General features: G+C 34.4%; 1 protein-coding gene across 3 annotated transcripts in view; it reads left to right on the top strand.

Moving 5' to 3' along the window:
• Window positions 1-2,492: 2,492 nt before the first annotated feature.
• Window positions 2,493-24,858, top strand: part of LOC105676896 (tRNA dimethylallyltransferase) — a 79,679-nt gene continuing 57,313 nt past the window's right edge. Inside the window, exons 1-3 of one of the 3 annotated variants that reach the window (XM_012375120.2) lie at window positions 2,493-2,677; window positions 20,384-20,521; window positions 21,262-21,617. In XM_012375120.2, the coding sequence (XP_012230543.1) occupies window positions 2,537-2,677; window positions 20,384-20,521; window positions 21,262-21,617 (635 nt within the window). In that variant the 5' untranslated portion in view covers window positions 2,493-2,536. Of the gene's footprint in view, window positions 2,678-2,742; window positions 2,869-20,383; window positions 20,522-21,261; window positions 21,618-24,858 lie in introns of those variants that run through there. The other 2 variants (XM_012375119.2, XM_012375121.2) reach the window with 2 other exon arrangements.

Raw genomic sequence — 24,858 nt, 5'->3', positions numbered from 1 at the left:
CTGGAATTAAGTACTCTCGTAAAGTTCGAACTATGTACAGGTCTTTTGGTTTTGCACTAATGTAAGAAACATTGAGTGCGCCTTGTGAGAAATTACCAGTTAAAATTCAATATTTTTTTTCTCAAATAGATTATTTTATTTAGTAAATACACCAAAAGTAAATCGACGGAATAATAATTTATGTAAATGTGTACATAAATGTTTAATTAATGTTGTTCTTTGCACTTGCATAATTAAACGCAATTAATTTAATAAATATGCATTGAAGAAAGTGATTCATTTGGTAATGTATTTTAATGTAATATAAAGAAAATTTTGTATTATTTGCAAATCTGTAACAAAACGTAACAGAAAAATGTTATCACTTTTGTCATATCTCCTACCGACAGACTGTACACACGATTTGTTAGTATTTAATTAATGCAACCGTTTAACGGATTAAGAACAGCTGCGTCATACAATACGGGTAGCGCATTTGAGCGATTAATCCCTCACGCAATGTTTTGAGTATTCGCTATATTTTTATTAAACTGTTAAATGTATATAAAATTGCTGTCCACGTACAAGTACACAAAGTGATTGAAATTACAAACGTATGTTTTGGTATCATATTTGAGATTAAATATAACTGTTTGCAATAAAAATCATGAAACAAAAATATATGAAAATGTTAACAAAAAGATAAACGAAAACATATTTCAAACTATTAATAACTTCTTTACTATTTTCTCATCATTTAAAGTGATATCATACTATCATTTAATCGTCTAAGATTTGTATTGATGACATAAAAAATCCGTGCTGATAACATAGTGACATAATTTATGCTAGTAGTAAAATTTGTTTATACACTTGTTATTCATCGGGCGATGAGAATTTTTTAATATCATTGACAGAATTGCAATTGAGTCGAGCGAAATATAAGCTTTAAGAATGGTGCAATATAAATTTGATATATTTTTTTTTAGAAATAGCATGCATCGAATTTGATACGAGATGCACACATATACAACACCGCACACAAGTACGTGAATCCAATTGTTTGCACCATTTTGTACGTGATTCCGCCTTCGCGTTTCAAACGTAATCCACGAACGCATATAGAATGATAAACATCGCTTTGTTTAGCATGATTTTATTTTGAATACCGTTGAGAATTTACACGTTATGTAGACGGAATGTAGCGGTATTTCGTGCTTTAAAGTTTAACGACGGATCCTTGATAACAATCCTTGACCAATATAAAATCGATTTTCTGAAGATGTTAAGATATAATAGCTCTTAGCTTTTAGGAATATAAATTTTAGAGATATAAATTTATAAATTATCTAAGACTTTTTTCACAATTTTAATCAATTAGAAATAGATTTTAACGATATTTTTATTTGAGGATTAAATAGAAAGATATTTAAATAATATAAATTTTAAATCTTAAAAGTAAATAATAATTAATAAATTTTTTTAAAGAAAAGATCAACTCTAAATTTATTACGAAATTTGTAAATAGAAAAAAGTGAGAAATTTGTAGCGTCTTGCAACATATATATTTCTGCAAATAAATGTCTCGTTTTCTATTATAGATATTTATAGCTTGAAATGACATATAAATTGAAAGGGCGATGCTAATTATTATTTTGAATGTTTCATTAATTTAGGTCAATTCATATCCGCGTAATTGAATTAAAGACAATGGTATCTTGGTGAGAATTAAGCTGCTATAAGCTATATTGCGCTTTGGCTTTATTCAACAAGATAACTCAATGCTTAATTTCATGCCTTTATAATTTCACGCTATGATCGTATATGATTTTCTTTATTTACTATTGCGGATAATATTTCTCACGCAGATCGTGATTTTATTTTGTCAATATAGCTCATTACGTAATGCCTCTTAAGATTTAACAATTCATGCGTCATGAATCAATACTACAATTTGCAGAAGTTGTTACATCATCACCGTAGCGTGCCTGTTATGAAAAGTTTCAGTTTTGGTTAGAGAGAAATTTGACACAACACTTTAGAGATTTTTCATATCAGATTTTGAAAAGAATATTTTGTATATTATAAAACTTCTTTTTGTTAAACTTTGTAAAACATTATTAATAATTAAAATAAATTATTTTTTAAATTTCTTTATTTACGATAATAAATAAAATGAGTAGTGATGTTAATTAAGAGAATATTATTAATTAGTTAGACGAGTATACAGATTTTATCGACGTTCATGATTATAATTACTTTATTTAATTTAACATGTATTTAAAGTTTTAAAGTTTGAAATGTTTTAAAGTTACAAATAAAATATTGTTTTTAATTATGAGAATCATATGTTGTCTGAAATAAATTTAAGTGCACATTACGGACAACTGATTCGAGAGAATTATAATCTTCATTATCATTGAACATCGCTGATGTCATGCTTGTTATTTTAAAATCTAGCGCGTGATTCAAGTCCGCGCGTTCCGCTTGACGGAACGACGGATCGAGTGGGCCGCTCAGAAGAGATCACGACGCATGCGTCCAGTACCGCGTTACGATGGTTGATCGGAATAAGGTGGAAATGTCGCGTGTGCCAATTTTGGTGATTTTGGGTGCTACGGGTTCCGGAAAATCGCGACTGGCTATTGAGCTGGCCCGTCGTTTCACCGGGGAAATCATTTCAGCAGATAGTATGCAGGTGTGTATTGCTTTTTGCTCAAGCTTCCACGCGACGCTCCCGTATAGGTTAGGTACTACGGTACGACTTTCAAACTTGTTATTCTCCGCGTGGAAGCGCTCGTGGGAGATGATCGGAAAAGTGCTGTTTTCTGAAAAGTTTCACGACGATGGTGATAAATAATAGTGCCTCGATAATAATGTTGCAGAATTGTAAGTGTAATACGTATTTTTATACACACACATATATATATATATATATATGTATATATATATATATATATATATATATATATATATATATATATATATATACACATACATATATATTATACATATATATATGTATACACATACACACACACACACACACATATATATTGAAAATATATATCTTCGTTAAAAAATATAATTATTCACTGTTACGAGGTTAGGTATTGAATATGAATGCATGAATTTCACGTGATTTAACCGAATATTTGATTCTTCTGTACGGAATAAATTAGCTTTGAAAAATAGCTTTTACATTTTTCATATCTTTAAGAAACTTTTTCATAGCATTTAAAAACCTATTTAAAGATATATATATATACTTATATGAAATCCATACATTCATATTTGATACCTAACCTCGTAACAGTGAATAATATTTTTTAACAAAGATATATATTTTCAATTAAATGTAATTATATGCGAAAATAGTGATATAAAGAAACAGTAAAAAGACAGTGTGCCAATTACAATAATAATGAACAGCATGTTTAATATTTTTATCAATATTAATGCTAATGTAGTTAACAGAGTATTTACAATTCGCATTGATAAGAATACATTTTTTTTAACATTGCAATACTTTTCGTTACGTTGTTATTATGAAATTATTGATATCTTTATAAATTAATTATTATAATATAAATGATAATCGAATAATTATATTGCGGAAGCATTTAACTATTAATATTTTGAAGTTTATATTTTTGATAAAGCATAAAAAATGTTAATTAAGTTATTTATTACAAAATTTTATTCATATTGACCTTAGCTTTTCGTATCTTTTTTTGGCAATTATTGCAACACACTGCGATGTTACTTATCGATGCTGTCACGAAATATTTAAATGCACGAGTGTTAAATTCATTCGTAACTCTGACTTTTAAATTCGTCTGACGAGGCGCTTAGTTAAAGCAATTCCACGTGCTAGAAAAAGCAACGCCTCTTTCTTTTCTTGTGAATATAAATCACATTTCGACGTCGGTGATATGCATGCTACGTAAAGCGACGATATAGTGATTATAATGCACACGTACGTTTCTGTAACCAAGTGTTTGTATTTCCGTGTGGCGATCGGATTCTAACGCATCTCATAACGATGCAAAACGATATATGTTATTATTATTTTTATTATCGATGTCATCTTGATTCCATTCTTGTTTTTGCTTTTATCTTGCATCTTAGCTTCTATCATTGTCATTCTTCGTCGTTTTCGTCTTCGTCGTTTTCGTTGTCTTGGACACGAGTATGAGTCTCCTGGTGAGGTCATAGGTCGCGTAGCGCCTACGCGCGTGGCCTATAAATTAACTGTTTTAATTGTCGCGCACGTATACACGTCAGTAGGCGTGTGCGAGGCGCGTCGATAATCTAATCGCATGGCCTTGATATGAGTTAACCGCATACACGCAAAAATGTATCGTTATCGTGTATGTCAAATTCCGCTTTTTTTAACAGTATCGCTGGTGAGAACTGTGTGACATTTAATTAAACGAATTTCAGCCGTTTCCACTTTTATTTTTGGAATAGGTACAAAAAATCGACTTTTTTGGTATTATTTTTCTAATTTAAAAAAAAATAGCTTTTTATGGTTTTTTTTTGTGGCTATATGAAAGAGAAAAATTAGAAATAGAAATTACTTAATTGGCAGTTTTAAAATTAGTCTTGAGCGATATGAACGAATATTAATAGAATTGTAGCTACGAGCTACAGTATACATATAAACGGTATTTAAATTGAGATATGTTTCGAGTTGCATCTACAAATAACATGTATCAATCATTTTCATTGAGTTCTTCGCAGATCCGATTTGAATGTCTGTAGCTCCTTTAATCTTTTTTGAGCTTTTATTATGTATTTCTTATATTCTTTTTACACAGTAAACAAGAAATCGCAGTAAAAAGAAAATAATTTTTGCAGATTAAAATTTTTCTTATACTTTTAATTAATTTAATACAGACATCTTTTATCGGTTTTTGATTACGTTTTTAATTTTTAATTTCACAGTTGTCAACTTTGGTACTCGAAATTATCTCTACATGCTTATCACGCTTTTACTCACGTGGAAAAGTACGACACTCTTGAGGTTTCTAATCTTTCTCGCCCTCGCGTTTATTTCGGTACTTTTTTCACACGAAGCATCGGCTCCGATTTCTTTTTCCGCTCGCGGCTACGCATGACTTCATTCGCGTGCATAAATCATGTGCTCCCGGGCGGTGCGACGCCCACACACATGTGCCGGAAAAAAAAGATATCTGCAAATTTCCGTCTTCGCAGACCCTCGGTCCGTGTTGAACTTCAAACGGCGCGGCCTCGCTCGGGGAATCACGATCAGTACCGGGATTGTTTCTTCTTGCGACCAGCGAATCCCTTGGGGACACATCTCGCACAACCAGACGTCGCACGAAGGTGCTCTTAGTCTTCGCAAAGCCTGGCTCTACACGCCAGACGCACAACATATTTTAGTAATGAGGCAATGATATTCGCTTATCGAGTTTTTGCTAAAAAAAAAAAAGATCGATTGGTGTTACGTGGTCAAGGAATCTGATGTGTTAAATGCTGAATTATTTTGCATAATTAAAAAATTTAATTAAAATCCGCGACACACATACACACAAATTTTTAAATCTTGCTTCTTGTGCAGTTAAAAATATAATGTCTATTAAGAATTTAAATGTTAAATAAAAATTGGACTTGATAGATTTTAACTTTATTAAATATCTTCTTTCGAGGTGCTTTAAGTTATATGAAAAATCACCTTTTCTTAATTTTATAAAATATTAAACTTTAGAATCTAAATTTTGCTTAAAAATCTTATTTTACATTAGTAAATTTGAAATTTCTCCCAACTGTCTCCCAACTTGTCTAGAAACAGACTAGACTGTACGCCAAAAGTTGCTCTGTTAGAAACACGACAGGTCGATATTCCTAAAATATTCAACGCATAAAATTTTAATACTGCCGTTAAGAAGGCGCGCTGGAATTCCGCTGGAGCACTCTCGTGAGCATCTATTAAGATGATTCGCCGGGTGGTGTGAGTGGACGGCCGCAAAGTTCTTAGCGGTTTGTAAGAATTTCACGAGATTTTAGTGCCCGTCCTTCAGCTATTCTAGAAATTGTTTTACAAAAAGTGAAGGATACAAAATTTTTGTAGGAACAAAAAGAAGATTTAATTTGATTTTTTTTAAAATTTACAATGTTTACTAAACAATACACGTTCTTTTCAAAGAATACTATTTTTTTAAGATGATAATCGAGAGTTACAGTTTGAATATAAATTGTTTCAGAATTAATATTATGTGATAATAACGAAGAATAATTGTGAGCTAAGAAACGCGTAATTATTTTACTTAGCGTAGAAACGTTTTCGTTTCTTTTGACGATTTGTGCATTTTATATACACTCTGTATATATTGATATACACGCATTGGTACTATACTATGTAACTACGAGTTATGCAGGCCACAACCGGCACACTTGATACACGGTTCGAGAAAGTGAACGTTTAGACGAGACCTTTCATTAAGAACACGCCGGGGGAGTATGCGCGCTTGGCGTTCGGGTGGTATGAAAGCAGCCTGAAAGTAGTAATTAGTTTATAATTCTATATAACGAACTATGCAGTCGAAAGGGTAATTGCGCTCGATTACAAATTAAACGCGAAGATTCGTCTCGCAACGCACTCTATCTGTTTCGCGAAAGCTGGTTGCATAAACACCCGGGCGGCGAGTGTTATTTACATAAAATATTCCACTAAAAAAATAGCAAGTTATTTAGCATATTAAACGAAAATTTCAAAATTATTTACTACACAAAGTATCGATAACATATTTAACGTTTAATTGAAAATCGAAAATAAATAATCAAAAATACGGTCAGTACATTTTTCTCGATTAAGGGTTAAAAATAATGCATCACTTCATAGAACACGTCAGCGATTTTGTAATGTGGAATTTTCAAAATCGCAAACTAGCGCAAATTCATTGATACTTTATCGTGACACTGATCTACGAAAGGCAACGCACTTCAGTCCTTGAATTCGAAATAGTATTCGTCTCCGGCTAAGCGGCTGCGTGTCGTGCATAAATTTCGTTTTAACTCGTCAGAACTTCGGTGTATGTTACACGAAAAACAGAATCCGTTACTAGAATATTATGCTTGCTCTCATTTTTGCTCCTTTACGTACGAATGAAATGTTATGAGAAGCTTTTGCATAATTATTAATTAAAATCAAAATTTACGTTTAATTTTTTTATTTCTTTATGTGCAAAGTATTTTTTGATATAATACATTCACTATGTTGATTGTGAAATGGTGACAGTAACGGAATGTTACATTATTTACATTTATCTAAAACAATGTTAAATTTGTAAAATTTAAGATATTATTTATGCCAATAATGAAAAAAATATACAGGTTAATTAAAAATCTGATACAATTAACATTCTTCATTCTTACCGGTACGTTGACCTAAAAGCAGGTGCATCTCAGAAATGCAACTCGGAAAAATGATACATCGTTTTTTTTCTCTCAAAGACCGACCTTGATAGCGATCAGGTACGCGGAAATCTCATAATTGACACAACGGAATGTGCTTTGATAGTTACGGCAGTGAGCATTATAATGAAGGATGAAAATCGTCGTAAAAATCGTGCGTTACAGCTGGTTATGTAGCAGACCAGCCGGCCAACCGGTTTTAAATCCACAGCGACGCGATGACGCGAGATTTACGAGACTCTTTTGTCGACGTGGATGCCTCGAGAGATGCTCACAGCCCGTTGTTTTATTACGGCGCTGAGTTGCAAGTGCAATCTTTATCAAGATGTTGAATGAAGCTACTCATAACGATTATGAACGATTAATGAATGTATTTAGCTCTGTGCTGAGGAGACGCGTAATTAACGACATTTATACTTTACGTAATATTAAAAAGGAAAAACTTAATTAATCTCGGTTTTAATGATAAAAATTTCTCATGGTTTATCATTTGCCGAGTTACATTATTAATTTCGAGGGCTGTGCACATTTTTTCCGCATTAATTATATTTGATGATACATTTGTGATAACGTAATTCTGGAGGCATAATCTCGGATCGATATTATTGTGCTACAATTATATTTTTTTATGATATAACTTGAATAGTATTATCTTAAAACACGCGCGACTGCTGTGTCATCTATTCCGTGATTAGAATTACTGTAGACGATTTGTCATACTTCCGTGATTAAGCTGATGCACTCGCTTGCAGTGATTATATAATTCTACTCGGAATATGCTGTCGTAATTGCACGATTACTCATGTAAGATATCACGCGTTGGCGCCACGTTTTATCTTGAAAAGACAGAATATATGTATAAATCGGTTCCAGTGCGAAAAATTTATTTTTTTGCAATTTCTATTATATATTGAATATTGATAATGTTATATATTATTACATTTCAAAGTGTTATCGAAATCGTGAGAATGTGACTGAATCTCATTATTCGACATCAAAATTTCAAATGCAAGTTTCAACATTTCTAGTTTGATTAAAATTAAATCCCGAAATTTAAAATAATATTTTTTTTTGCATTTTAGATTGTTTTTCTTTTTCAATTACTTATCATTTAAAAATTGATATTTTTCGTTGATGCAAAGTTTGTAAACAAACGCATTTACGATGTTTGTTAGTACATTGTATTATTATTATTTTTATAATATTACATTGCCTCTCGTGATTGTAATTTTAGGAAGCTAAAAGTGTGATTGTATAACGCATAAATATATGCATGCCATTATTTAATGAAATAATAATGAAATATGAAATATATTGAAATTAATGAAATAATAACAAACTGGTTAGCAGTAAAATAATATTTATCGTACGAAAAAGTTTAGCACGGTTTATTTAATCGGATTTTAACGAGATTTTTCCTCATCGTCGACGTGGGCGAACATGCGTTATCGCGCAATGACAGAAATACGCGTCTTGGTTTCGCGGGTCGCCGACCTCAAACGCGCAGACGTTTTCCGCACTAAAATCGCTCGAATTCGTGAGTCGAGTTGATGGAAATTGTTTTGCAATGATAATGATCGATGTAATGATTCATCATCGCTCATCTCAAACATTCCGATTGCACAATGATGTGTGCAATGACTTGCGTCAATAAATACGACTAGCAGGCAGATTATTATATTTATCTCTTTTTTGAACGAAAAATTCTCTGGTTTCAAGTCAAAAGTGGAAAATTTAATATTTTAATATTAAAACAAAAATTTTATAATATTAATATTTATCACATATATTTAAAATATTTCATTACGTTATAATAAAATTATTGAGGGATTTGTAAGGCAATATTGTAGAAAAAAATTATTTATTATTTTATTTTTTGTGTTTTATGATACAAATGATAAATAAATAACTGTTCTTTCCTCGCGGTATTGTCATTTTAAGTCATGTATTCGATACGACATTACAATAGCAATAAATGATATTACTTAGCAACATCGAAATAGTTTAGTTTTTATAACTAGCGACGAAATATCGATACAATTCACTCACGTTTATCTTATCGCATTTAATTAATGGCGATATTTTTCCCGACATATATGATTTCCGTAGTAAAATTAAAGTTTAACATCGGCGTTGCCGATGGATTTTTGTAAAGAAGATAGTTACGACAAGAAAAACGAGAAATGAAAAAGCAGTAGGATACGTAGTCACCGTTTTACTTAATGCAACGCCACTAATGATCGCGATATAGCATTTAGAACTTAATTAGAATTTGTAAAATGATTTAATTGGATTATTATGATACATAAGATTTGCAAGAAAATTAATAACTGCTCTATGATTACGGAAAATCGTTACGCTTCTTTTGATCTTATCTTTAATTAATGTTAATACTTTACAAAACTTTGCCACACTTAGAAGGCTTATCATCACGAGTTCATCAGACTCTAAAAGATACACTGATTGTGGAAGATAAAATAGTACGATAAGTCTGACGAAATAGCAAATACGATCGGTTTTTTCTGTGTGTCGATCGTGTATTTCGATATTATCGCTTCCAGTTAATTGCAATATTTTTTTAAACTTCGTATCTCTAAAAATATATATTAGTTTTTCATGACTTGCCTCATAAAAGAACATTGTTTTCAAACACGTGATTTAATAATTGCATGCGTCGGAATCATGTGTTTTCTGAACCGCAATTCCTACAAATGTTAGACACGTTTTAAGCGTGGCTCACGTCAGGAGAATATTTCCCTGTAGAATGCTGCAACAGGATGTCGCAGCACTTTTGCGATGCGTAGATTAACAGTGCAGAGCGGGATGCTGGGGAAGAAACCAGATCTTGGATTATCGCGTAGAGAATTCAGTCCTGTCGCATTGCAACGATTTCCGCGATCCACGATCAAAGTATTCGCGTTGTTGATCGTGAATGGGATTCTTAGTAGACGATCGATGGTGGCATGTACCTGACGATTCTCTCTCTTTCTCTTTCACGAGGCTTGCGCAATTGGCGTATCAAGGTTATTCTTTCTTCAAGGTAGCGATTAAAAAACCTTTTCAAATTTATGAATCACCAGATTTTCGGGAGATTCCTTTGTTCTAGAATTTATGATTCTACTAAAGAAACAAAACGAGGCATTATTTATAACGATAAATGTACAGAATTAGTTTGAAATTAAAAAAGAGAGAGAAGATAAGAGCTGAGAAATAATTAGTTGCTAATAATCGGAAAAATCAATAGAATAAATTACAGTAAATGTGATGATGAGCACGATTCCAATCTTAATTCCAATCAAATACATTTTCAATATTTATATACGTCGAACGGATGCAATTATTATCTTTGCTTTCTCATTTTTTAAAGCAATTTTATGATTCGAGACAGCTTGCTTAATTATTAAAATCGAGAGTATCTTATTGATGCATCAAAACGCATTTTCGTAAATAAAAAATGGTGTATCTTTTCCGATAGTTTCCTGAGTAATAAAATCAGAATGTGATCATTTAAGATTAATGTGCCATTAATTAGATTAATATGACCTGGGAAATATCGCGGTTGGGTTCCAATTTATTTCTCCAGAAGTGGGTTTTGAGAAAAAAGATATTTTGTTCTTCGAAGACGCGATGCGAACAGGTTCATATCTTTTTCACTGAGCGTAACCTTTCCGGTAACAAGATGCTGCATTACCGGTTCTATCGAGAAAAAAAAAGTCAAAAGACTGGTCTCCGTGAATAGGACCATCGATAAGTCCGCGGCATCGTGGCGTCATCCAACACTATGAAATTTAATTAAGCTCATCAATTGGTTCCCGATCGTCTTTCCGGATCGCCGTGAAAACGAACGAACGGTCACGATCTTTTTATCAATTTCCACGTTACGTTATATCAATCACTTTCTTCCTGCGTATCTAATTAACGCGCCGCTAACGATGCGACTGAATCGAACATTGTAGAAATGTTTGCGTGAAACGATTACAAAGAACGTGGTCCACATCGTTTGACGGGATGAGCGATAGGAGTGAGATCCATCTTATATTCGATCTTTAATTATTACTTCATCGCGTGATGTTGCCGCAAAAAATAGCGATAATTAAAGATCTCCGAGATTTTCCAGATAAAATGAACAACGCATACCTACTCGTTTAATAAATCAATTTTTTACAACATTGTTAAGCCATCAGATTGTGTTAGGTGATGTTAATTATTTCAATGCACAAAATATATCTAATTGCAAAATTACATTTATATCAATATTGTTAAATTACATCTAATAATCTTTTCGAATTGTCAAAGTCGGTTGTTAAAATTAAAAGTAAACTTGAATATTTTAATAGTAAACGAAAGTATACAAGGTGTGCATGATAAAATGTAACGTAACATATAAAAGGAAATACAAGCGCATAAAACTATTGTAGCATACTTAGTAATTATGATTGATAATTGAGGGTTAAATAGTAGCGAGTGGAGGTAGAAGAAGGCCTGATTTCTTATGTGTTTTCTTGCGGATGTGTAGAACATGCATCCGGCGAATTTGCTCATTAGCATTGTACATCCTTACTAATTATCGTAAACGTCAAGTAGACATAGTGATACACGGATCTCGTCGGTCGGAAATCCGCGACAGCTGGGATATTCAAAGTGGTCAATTTCGCGGTTTCTTGAATGACGGGCATGTTTATGCGACAGCTATCCATATCTTCATTTTTTATCTTACATTTGTTAAACTTTGTTTTAACGTGAAACCACAATAAGGCGATAATACGCTCGAAGCAAGCGTTCTGTCTTTTTAATCCATTTCTTTTGCGAAAGTATTCACCTAGGCACACTACGACGCGTCTGTAAGAGATTTAAGTGATGTGATATATTTTTAAGTCGTGTCACTTATTATCGAAAGTTAGTTATTGTGCAATATTTTGTCAAGCAGTATACAGGATCACCTATTCAACTGTCGCGTGTATTTCTCGAAGTAGTATCGGAGAAAGTATCTACGAATGTAAGACTTCGTGCTATCAGTTGTAAAAAATTTTAATTTGTTCTTGATTCTTGTTTTGTTTTGTGCATTTTATTTTTGTTTATTTAAAAAAATTTTCTATATATTTTCTGCAAAATATAATATCTAAAATCAATATTAATATTCTGAAAATTCATACCATGACATTTAATAACAGGTAAATATTTTCGCGAGATACGTATCGTGATTTCCGTGTGATCTCGAAAAATATCCCGAAACTCATATTATTCGGATTAGGATCGAAGTGCGGACGAGTGTAAATATTTATATAAGGGAGATGGAAGAATTTCGACGGTGATAGATCGGCATCAGTGGCATCTCTCACCTACGCGATCAATGATTTGCGTGTGATCGCAGTCAGCGAGGAGAAACAGAGGGAGGACTGGTTTCTGAAACTTGATAAGAGGATGACGTGAGAAATTCTCGGGTCGAAAATACAGGGGGGGACGCCCTATTCTGCGACGACGGTCGAACGGAGACGGATGATCCGATTAAGGGGGAAGAGCACGAAGAGAGATAGAGAAAAGAAAGGCAAAGTGAATAAGAGAAAGAGAAAGAGCGGTCTCTCCAGGAGAGAGCAAAGACGAGATCATTTGTATGCGCCATTCCGCTCCACCGGACCAGTTTTCGTGCAGGTACCTCAAAGCGATACGGCCCTCGCGGAATACTTCAAGGGCCGGTATTTGCTTTCTACAAGTTCATACTTGTTCTCGTTGTCATACTTTCAATTTAATCTACTTGGATGATAGATAGATTCTTAGGACTGCCGACTCATGTGCTTTCGTAATTCATAATTGCTCGATTATTTTGAAAAGATATAAGTTTGATTGCGAATGGTCTGTTAATTAAATTGTATGTCGCAATTCTGTTCAATTTTTAACATTTTTGTAATTAGGTGACTCTCGTATATTAAAATTTACATTTTAAAAAGGATTTTGTAAATTTTATAAGATTTAGAAAATTATTGACTTAAAATTGTTCTTATTACTAATTAACCATTTTAATCTTCGCAATTTGATGAAAATATTGAGTTGAAAAATTTATCATTAATAATATTTATTATATAATATGTTTATTAGAATTTATCGTTATTATATTTATCGTATATTATTATATTAATATTATAAGTGTATATCGTTATATTATTATATTATCGTTATTATATTTATCGTTATATTCACTCAAAAAAATATTTCGCTGATGTAGTTAGATTTCTAGATATCGCAACAAGAATGTATCGCTATTTTTCGTATCTGTGAAAACATTGTTTGTCACATACAGAATTTATAGCAGTAATGTTCTAGCAATAGCTTCTGAAAAATTTAGATACCATTGCTAAATGTTATTCATTGCATGATCTAACACGTGACTGATCTTATATAGATAGGCGCTTTAGAGAAACTTTCTTTTTAAAGTTCACAAACAATACAGATATATATTCTGTTTCTGTCATCTAAACTGATTAAGTAATTACATATGCAATATCACAACAGTTGCTAATCATTTATCTGTTTTAGTTAATTTTTTACACCTAGAAAATTTTAGCTATTATTGCAAGATCATTTTTTTGAGTGTTATATAATATATTTATTAGAATTTATCGTATTATAAAAATTACAATTTTTATAATAATTTTTGCAAATAATAGAAAAATTCTTTTTATAATATTTTTTAACTGTACACAAACGTTTATATATTTTATCTTATAGTTGTTGAATAGTTATAAATCTATATTTAATTTTTTTATTTGCGATTTCGTGGAATTTCCAAATTTGTCGATTGCGTCATGTATTTCAACCAAAATTTTTCACGAGTTTGCAGTGTGAATTATTGCTCGGACGTGCGTCGCGTCAGATCTGATTATTGGTATACTTTTAATTTCTTCTAAAGCCATGGGCGCTCGTATAATTGGGGACTTACGATTCATTATTTTCAGCGCTCGTCTGAGCCTAACTTTCATTGACTTCGTCTCATAGTCAACAGCCCGGTTGGCAGTAACCGTCGTGAAAAGTAAGCCGACAAAGAGATTCCGCGTCCCCGAGAATTTTTATGGTACGACTTGGACAGACTCGGAAACTCTTAAGTGCACGCGGCCGTTTGCATATGAACACCGCTTAAAATTGTCTGCTGGGTGCACTTCAGAAAGTCTCTCCGTTTTCTTCCCCCTTTCGTGCTTCACGCGAGATATTTCAAACAATTATAGATAATTGCGTGAATAAATCGTTCGTAGTCTATAGCTGAATTTTATTCAAATTATCGTTGCTACGCTTGTGATTTAATTCACAACTCTGCTCACGCAAATTTGAATCTAAAAATTGCATTAAAAGATTGATATCTAGCACTTTCACCACAAAAAATTCAAATCTATGTCAAAATTAGTATGATTTAAAATGCTAGTTTAGTGCTCTGTTCTTTATTTCAGCGTACTAATCATTTAACAAAAAATTATGATTTACTGTTTATGTAAATTTTTATCTTATATACTATAACATACATTTCAACATATTGTTTATGGCTTCTAGAAGCACTTAAACTTTCGTAGCATTATCTGAAAAAACAAAATTATCGTGTTATTATAACGATAAGAATATTTTATACCGTTAATTATTCAAACATCTCATTTGTTATATAAAACCATTGCAAATTATACTATTTACCATGCTAAACTCATAAAAGAAATCGAAGGCAGCACGTATGAAGAATTAACCTGCAAAATTGCCCTTTGAAGTTGCGCCAGATCCGTAAACCTTGATGAATATTAAATAGGCGTGCAGTAACTAGCGTGCCTAATGCGAGTTACCTAAGACGAAGTTGAAGTTTCCACTCGCCTTCATGCCTGCTTCGGGAAGTCATACGTATTGCGATGTCCTCCGGCCAGACGTCCTGTGACATTTGTACAAGCCGTGCCGCACATGCTTATGCGATTTCGGATGAATTCGTCTAAGCAATTCTACTGTCGCGACGACGGCAGCGTGTCGCTATGTGTCGACCTTCTTGTCTTTTCTACTGATTAAATATTCAACCTAGCGAAGTCCATACGTCACTCCCTTTTCCTATTTGATTTATAGCTATCGTGGCTTAACCTGAAACCTACCGCACTAGAATTTAATGGAGCCTAGTCAAACACACGTGCTTCACTTTTAAATCGCGAAAAGGTCGCTCGTTCTTTCGTAAAAAAACTTCCAATTTGTTTCAGAAATCTTAGAAGTAGTCTTAATTGTAGAATTCTTCAGTCACAGGCCTGAGTACATGCCGATCGATAAGTTTTACAAATTGTTTCGCGATTGTGGTGATGATTTTGCCACTTTGTGCGATTCCTCCTTCAGCGTTAATGTGCGGCACAGGATATTCCCGATCCGTGAACCTCTCTATCGTACCGAGCACCGTTAGAATGCTCCGTTCGGCCGACACGACGCGACTCTTCCCCGCTTTTCCTCCAGGCTTCCGTAGCCGCATCGCGACCTTGAGTCTAGGAAACGTTTGGAGACCGCCCTCTTCGGGTTCGCTCCTTCTCATCTATTTCTGAGATCTCGAATTAGATCCGTCTAGAGTGCGGTCGCGACTTCCGCCAACACCAAGTCGTGTAATGCCACTCGCTCGTTGACGAGCCGGTCACGGAGTGACGAACAAGACAAGAAAGATAAATGGTGTCTCGCTTCTTTGAACCTCAACGTGAATCTTGGTGCCCGGTCTACTTAAGTTGTCGATCGCTCTTTCCGGCTGGTTTTATTGCTTCGAAATTACGTAACAGGTCGAAGACTCGTACGAAATTAGAACTGTTTGATGATTCGTACAAGATTCGGAAGCTATCGATTTCTTATCGGAAATTATAACTTATTTCCAGTCAATTTCCGAACTTCTAAAAGCATTAAATAACCAAAATTAAGCATCACAGGGAAAAATATTTTGTAATCATGAAAGAATCTAACGCAGCCGTATCGAAACTCAAGTGTACATATGTTTACATAATTTTTTATCCAGTGTGGATTTTTTTGTCTCTTTTGCCCTTTATTCAATTTTTTTCTGCGTAATTCGATGTGTGTTGCTTAAAAATTTGAAAAAATAGGTAAGAGCTCTTAAGAAACAGTTACTGAAGCAGCTGATTCGTCGTAATGGTTTACCCATCGCTCGTTTTATTCACCTGTCGGGTTGGAAAGTATTAAAGATCTACGAAAAATTTCAACCTGCGTCTTGAGTTTCAAGATGATACAATAATTAAATTATAACATTATTATTCATGTTTAGAAGGGATCGCGTGTGTTTCGTCACATTAAAAATTCCTAGGTATTTCTCCAAATGTAGGACAGATATTGAATATATAAATAGAATTTTACACACGATTTTTATTTATTATGAAGCATATATTTATGATAATGAAAATAATTTTCAAGTGCTTGTAACTGAGAAATTATTGTTGGAAACTATTGATGTTTCGACATTTTTGTTAAACAAGAAACTTTACTAAAATATAGAATAGAAGTATAATTTCTCATCTTGACATTTAAAATAAAATTGAAATGTATGATGTATTTGTATGTGTAGAGTGTCTGCAAAATTTCTTATTAGTATCATTTCAAAGACAGAATATTGCGTAAAAGATAGTATGTGCCGGCGAGACGATACTGCTAATTTTGTTAATGGAAGACGGCGGTCATCGTCCGTTTTTGTCGTTGAACCTCACTAATATTTCCTCTACGTATTATTCAAGATCTGCCACTTTCTTTTTTTCTACTGTTGTTGATTTTTTCGATAGAAATGTTACTTCCATGTTATGTTACTTCCAATCGTGCTAAATCGAAAATAATAAGTTCGGCAAAAACGGCGAATGGCGCTAATCGACGTTCGAAGTAAATTTATTTGAGATTATTTTTAAAACGATGTGTAAATTATTGCGGTACGATGAAAAATGGAAGCGATTAGCGTTTTTGTTTGCAATGATTGGTTATGCAATGATTATTAACTAGCAAACGATATTTTTTAAATGTAGGTAACTTATTTAAAAATATTTAAAAATAACTTTTTCTAAAAATGATGTCTCTTAATGAAATATTAATAAATTAAATAAGAATCTTTATTTAAAAGAGGATCTTCGAAAATTGTTCGGAGCTAATTAGAACTATTGTTACGATCGCGCATTATTTTTGTAATTATGTCACAGAACAAATTAAACCTTTCTTTTTTAAGATACTTTTTTAAGATAAGAAAATAAAAATCCAAGTGCATTGAGCGTTCATTTCTTTCGATTTATTTTTATCGATAAATTAACTTATTGTTTATTAATCGAAGATCTTCAAACGGTCCTTTAATCGCTTATCGATCATCGCATTTGCTTAATTTTTCTTTAATCTTTTGGACGTAAAATAATTACGAAATAATGAATGAAGGCTAATGAAGGTTGTAAACATTGAAAGTATTTGACGTGCCGGAAACGTGATTCATCAAATGCATCGCTGAGGAGGATATTATTCTTTTCGAAATCGAGCAATTTTTTATTCCTATCAATGTTTGAGGGTTTTTTTCTACTTCGAGAATGCTGTAAAAGATTTAATGTTTTATCAAGTTAATCGATATCTGCACGACATGTTAAGCCGTAAAAGTGTCGTGAATTTCACAGCGTGTGCTGTAATAATAGTCGTTGGCTTCCGTGCGATTTAAATGGTTGATACCACTGACACCTGCGGCTTTAAACTTCAAACGGCTTGCGTCATTGCAAGATTATGTTGATACGCATTATTTTTCTCAGGTTATAAAGCAGTTTCAATAGAATCGACCGTAATTATGTGAATTCCTAAACGGTAAAAGTCGATATAATCGACGAATAATTCGACTGGACGCAAAAAAGTGCCATTAGACGCATTTAAGTAATTAAGAAGTCTATTAGAGCCTGAGTTCTGATCGCGAAAATTATCTTGACGATAGTTAGCACGTGTCTGACTTCGCTTTTACTCCGCGTATGCACTACACGAGTTCTGCGATCGTTTCCACGTTTCGCTTCCATACCTTCGCTATTATATAAGCGAATCACGGAGCACCGACGGAACTTCGTTTAGCAACCGGTCGATTAACGAAGTAGTAAAGTGATTGAAAGCTCTATTGATCCTCCGAGCACGTATTCGATACGTATTCGATTTTTTTCCCTCAAATTAAAGAATATCCTTGCAGTTGCCAAATCACGAAACACGTTTTCTCAGAAGTGTAGAAACATCGGGAAGAGGCTACTGATTGATTATCAGTTGTATCGGCGTGAACGCCTTCGGAATTAATCCATCTTCGTTATGTCAGGAGTGAAATAATGAAAGAAACATCTTCAAAGGCGTTATCAATAATCTAATCACAGTTAGGCCTTTTGAAAACGTATTTCTTTTTTCCTTTTCCGTCTATTTTTATTTTTCCTTTATCTGTCTTTGTTGCGAGACCGCCCATTTGTTATCTGCTGGCGATGAACTACTTTTCGAAATCATTTGTCGAGACGTCGTTAACCAATAATCCATCTTACTGACATCTTCATACCTCCTCGGCTTCTGCTTTTTTGCAGCCAACACTCACTCTCAAGGCGACTTAGTGAATTTCGAGTAGCAGCTTCAATTGGCAAGCCGGTCACTGTCCGCGAGCACTTTGACGATACTTTGTACGCGTGTTGTGCCGTCACGCCACTTCTCTTCGGCATTCCATCGTTGTAGAAATGACGTACGATGTTTCCGATCGTAGCTCGCTCGCGCTGATGAACGAACCGTGACGAAGGTCAACCACGCGTTTCATTTTTTTTTTCCCCACACATTTCGATGGTACGACGGGATATAGATTTGGCACGTGGTGTCCAGTTCAGTGACATATCGTAATGAATATGCATGCGATATGTATATGTATAACGTTATTTCGTTGCAGAACTCGCGACCGTCGGTGGAACCGGCGATAAATTTTTTTGTCGCAGGAAAAATTAATTTCAGATTCATCGGGAAATCCGTAAAGTGGGACACTTTGTAACTGCTTCATCGAAATATTCGCAGTTCCACGTGCTTCGAATGGAATCGTTAGCAATAACAGTGCCAAATAAGAAAGGCGGAGGATATTATTTGTTTTTACGTGACATCAATTTATAATTGCCACCATTTTAAGCGATTCTCGTTAAAGATCCGGTTCTCCGTGTCTTGTGTTTCTTTTGCGATATTGTCGGGAAGCTCGTTTCGCTGCATCGACGTTTTTCTCTGCATGGGGGCCTTTATGGTACACTCGCGATGACCTCGGACTTACATATATATATATATATTGCTCTATTGGATACCGCTGCCCGTCCATAAATTCGCTTGTAAATGCAAATTTGACATATATCTGAGCGAAAAAATTCCAACAGTGGTGCTCGATTCGAATTATCGGGTTATTTCTGATAATTTATTTCATCATCTTTACAACCGTTCTAACGGATCGATTTAATTTTGTTGCGTAATAATTTTGTATAAAAAAAATGCAAACACACGATTATAGTTTACATGAATAATTCATGAATTATTATGTAAAGATAATGATCCGAATAAAACTCGTGAGAATTCGAGCGGTACACCGGAAAATATGGGTGAAGCACAAGTTATATTAATAAAAAATCATATTAATTTATCTGTTTGCGTTGTACCGATTAAAAAATTTACGCACGCTAAGGACTTGATAAGCTGTTCTTGTTTTATTTCTCTACTTTCATGGCGAAAGAATCGATCTCGAAGGCGGCTCCGCTGGATTATATGACTGCATTATATGACAAGTCTGCATTATATGACAGATTTTTTATTCGAGCCGAAAATAACCACTCACAAGCGATTGCAATTAACGGAATCGTTCGATCTTTCATTATTTATATTCATTCATTATTTATCAACCGTTACCTGTTACTCGTAGCTATCTCTCGCCGCGCTCCCTCATTATTTTATTTTTAATTATGATGATTCTTTCGGCCCGCAGGTGTACAAAAGCCTGGACATCATTACCGCGAAGGTGACCCCGGCGGAAAGACAAATGGCACCGCATCACATGCTGGACGTCGTGGATCCGCTGAACAACTTCTCCGTAATCGACTTTAGGGACATGTCTCTGCCGATTGTAATAACCATTTTATTTTTTATCCTTTTTTCCGCCGCGAATGGGGCTGACATAATAATTGTAAATATCGATATGCAGCAATAACGAAAATTGTACAAAATTCGCGGATTATATCGGCTTTGTAGAAGCTTGAAGCGGCTCAATATTAATTAATATATTGATTTCTCGCGAGATAACTGGAAATTAATTCAACGACGTAATAACAATTATAATTTGCATGCATTAACATGCAGCGCTCAATTTATTTCGCATCCTGAATTTTATTTAATGGACAAGGATGCCTTCACACGCTAATATCAATGTTTATTCGAAAACGATGAGAACGTTTAAAGAATCCGTAAACCATCGTAAGCGTCAGGTGGGCAAGTCATTCTTCTCAGAGCTCAATCGGTGTACAAAGAATGCTTAATGAATCGCAGATGTCGAAAGTGATATCTTTTTTTCTTTCTTTTTTTATTCAGTCGGCACGATGTTCATTGTTACGTTCAGGATTATAACGCCGACTGGGTGTTCGTGCGCGCGCGCGCGCGCGCGTTTTTATCGCGATGGGTTCACAGCTAACAGCTCGCGAAATCGACTTCGTAAAATAAAGATCTTGGACGAAGCCAGGCCGATCGGAACGCCCCTAATCCTCGCGAAGACCTTGATAGGATCATTAGCCATGGTCATTCGCGCGGATCGCTCGATCCCGTTCTCTTCCACGTACCGCCGCGAATGTGTTACTCTTTCTATCGATGTAGATAGACAAGCTGCTGGCGAGGAGGAAACTGCCCATCGTCGTCGGTGGTACGAACTATTACATAGAATCTCTGCTATGGGAGATTCTTATAGATTATCCGAAAGATCCGCCGGTGCAGGCCGACTCGAGTGCGCCGATCGAGAACAGACGATCGGACGGTCGATATAACGTGCGAGACATCCGACAGAATGACGACGACGACAGCGACGATGACGATGGGGCGGCACCAGTGAAGAAGTTGAAATTTGATGCGAGATTGTGCGACGAAAGCAACGAAGTACTTCATCGAAGACTGATGGAGGTCGATCCGGCGATGGCGCGCAAATTGCATCCCAACAACAGGCGAAAAGTTATAAGGTAAGATCATTGATATGAAATATTATTGCCATTTATCGGATAAATTGATTAATTGAATAATTATACTTTGTGTTGAGTATAAAATTTATCACGACGGCGGAATCGTGAGAAAATCAAATAACTCGCACAATGTGTCAAATCAAATTCGAAGTATTTATTAGTTTTATAACGGCACGTCACATCGAAAAAATTTGAGAAACTCAGAAGTATTTAAGACGACATATCTGAAATGAAATCGATCGCGAGTGTCATTTGTATCGTTAACTTTTGGTCGATGGGTATTACTTATCGCGGCACGTTAGTAATGCAAAAGTAATATCGGCCGCATCTGTGATACCGAGTTAATTACGGATAATTACGGTTAGTGTTTTATGCGTCATATGAATCATGTTCTGTCAATGCGACAGGGTTATTCGCTTGTCGTTGTAACGCCACTTGTCGCATTACATTTAATATTAAAAAGATCGGACATTAATCAGACGATCAGTATCCACTGAATTCATTAACATTTTCCACTCGATCGCCATGCAAATGAATCCCAAGGCGACGATCGTAAGCTTCTGAAAACGTTACGGGAACTTGTAAAATTCCGTTTTCTCGTCGTGACTGATAAAATTCTGACCCACTTTCGACGACAGAATTAAACTGCTATCGCGTCGACATCTCTTTAACTCGCTGTGACAATCTAAAAATCGATTCTTGTAATTTAAAAATCTGGAATTAATCATTGCAAAAAAGAAATATATGTCACTAATAGAAAAATTTTCTAAAAATGAAGAAAAGTTCTTGTGATTTGTATTAGACATTTTAATCCACAAAAATTATTATTAAATAATCACTGGCTCCTTACATTCTTTTTGCAAAATTCAATTTTATCAAATTCTCGGGAGTATAATAAATTTTTTTAATTATTAAGTTTTGATTTACGTTTAATAATATAGGAAATTATGCAAATTTAGCAAGATATATTCAGGTGCGATAGCGAGTGATATTATATAATTCAGCTCAGAAATGAATTGATTACATTCAGAAAGTAAGAGATAACGAAGAGTTAACACCTGAATCGATCTTACCTTTATAGCTGTCTTGTCGCACGGCCAATATTTGAGTTTTCTTTTACTAATCAGTCAACACTTTCTATTCAAGTTACACGACTTTAACGTGATATTTGTAATTTATTCGGCGTTATCTGAATGTTGAAGAAAACGCTTTATCATCATTGATCGATAAAAATTCGGCCCACTTTAGGCGATATTCTCATATCGAATCGGATTCTCATATGCATAAGACCGGATGCAGGCCTTCATATAGATAAACATAGTCTATGAACTATTAATGTCGAGCGCTATTCTTGCAATTGAACAATTAATCAGCTGGTCGGTGCGCCGCGCAACACTGTTGCAATCTATCTATTATTACGAGCAGATGCGATCGTGAATTTTCTATTATCGCAATGCTGCCGATAATGTTTCAAAGGTTCAGGTGCTTAAAGTTTCCTCATTTATTGCTTATTTCTCTTGAAGAGAATATTCTTCCTGTAAGAATTAATTTATTGAATCTAAAACGATATTTTAAATATTTTAAATGCATTCTGCGAAAATAAATTATTTCAAATTAATGAATTCCTCCGCTGATAGCAATCAAGACATTTTCCGAAAGATTATTTTATGATAAATGCCGATAAAAAAATGATATCCGATTGTCCATGACAATCCATAATTATAAACGCAGATATGCGTTTTAATTATTGTCGTGTTACTTTGATGAATTCCGATAATCGATCAATTTTATTTCATAGAAAGATTATTATGAAACCTAGCTGTTTTCGTTGACATAATTTCTACTATAATCTTAAAAATCTTGTTTACACGTGTATACTATAAATATCAATTAGCTTAGTGTCAACATTCGGTAATATGTCAATCGTAGGAATGTTGCGGATGATGTATCAAACTGTTTCGATTTTGACATACGATCCCTCGTGAGAGGCTTTCAGCTTATCTCACTTGAGCAATCAGCTGATAACACGCATCAGCAGAACCTAAATGGTGTCGCAACTGTAATCGTAGGTCAGTGGAGAGTCGCTTGTGAAATTTCCTCGATCACGCTCGCCATGCGCAATATAATGGAGATAACGAAAGATATTTGGGACATACAAGTGGCAATTCGTGACTTCTCATTAGCATTGCCTGTTAATTTAACAAGATTAACGTATCGCGTGATAAAAAAAAGTTAAGCGTATAATATTTTAATTGATACCAAGATTCAATTTTTTTGTTTAAAATTTTAATCTTAATTAAAAATTGCAGCTTTTTTTTAATTGTATATCCGGAATCTAATTTAAAATTAAATTTTTATAATTTTCTTGTTTACTTTTTAATGTAGCATTGTAATTAAAAAAATTGTTTCCAAGTTATTTGTAGATTAAAGTTAATTTGAGTAAAATTTCGATCATCTATCGAATGAGATGATTAATTGGGCTCTCAAATTTCACTTTATATACTTTTATTTTATATCTCCTTTGAGATGTGTGTGAAATTTTTTGTGGGAAGGAGAGTGAGAGAGAGAGAGGGAGGGGGGAAGACTCAGTCCTCGTCGGAATTCGCTGTAGGTCCACCTGTTACTTTGCCAGAGTTTTTCGCGGAATCACGAGCGTATATAAAGCTACGTTCATACGGCAATTTGTACAGCAAACGCGACGCGTATTGGAAGCTTGAAGCGTTTTAATCTTCGCGCAATTGTCATCCATCAAGCGAGAAATTTTTTTCCCTGTAATACGTCATTAAAACTACTTCATGATAATTGAAACTACTTCATGTTCATCCGCGGTTTTTGATTAATTTTGATCATGATTAACGGTTCGCCGCGTATTGCGCCACGGCTAACATCATCAATGAATGTCGGAGTCAGTGGGATGATGCATTTCCCCGCATTTTCTTCTGACCTGACTTCTGCATTCGCGTATCCAGCTTTTGCGAATCGCTTTACAATCGCTCGGTTTGATGTGAATGCGACGTCACCGTGCAAGACGACCGACAATGGCCAATTAGGGCAGGGCAGGGCAGGGCAAAGCAGAGCAGAGCAGAGCAGGCACGTCTTTTTGGACAACTGTTACGCTTTCACAATATGGCCACCGAGGGCAGCTGCGCCTCAGGACCACCTTTTTCTCCGCGATGCGACCGTCCCGCGCGCGCTTTCGTCTCATGCGTGAAAAGACGTCGAACCCCATAGAATATTTTGG

The sequence above is a fragment of the Linepithema humile genome, chromosome 6 (genome assembly GCF_040581485.1).
Source record: "Linepithema humile isolate Giens D197 chromosome 6, Lhum_UNIL_v1.0, whole genome shotgun sequence".
Lineage (NCBI taxonomy): Eukaryota > Metazoa > Arthropoda > Insecta > Hymenoptera > Formicidae > Linepithema > Linepithema humile.
Note: the sequence above shows the minus strand (reverse complement) of the source record. Positions and strands in the feature narration are given on the sequence as shown.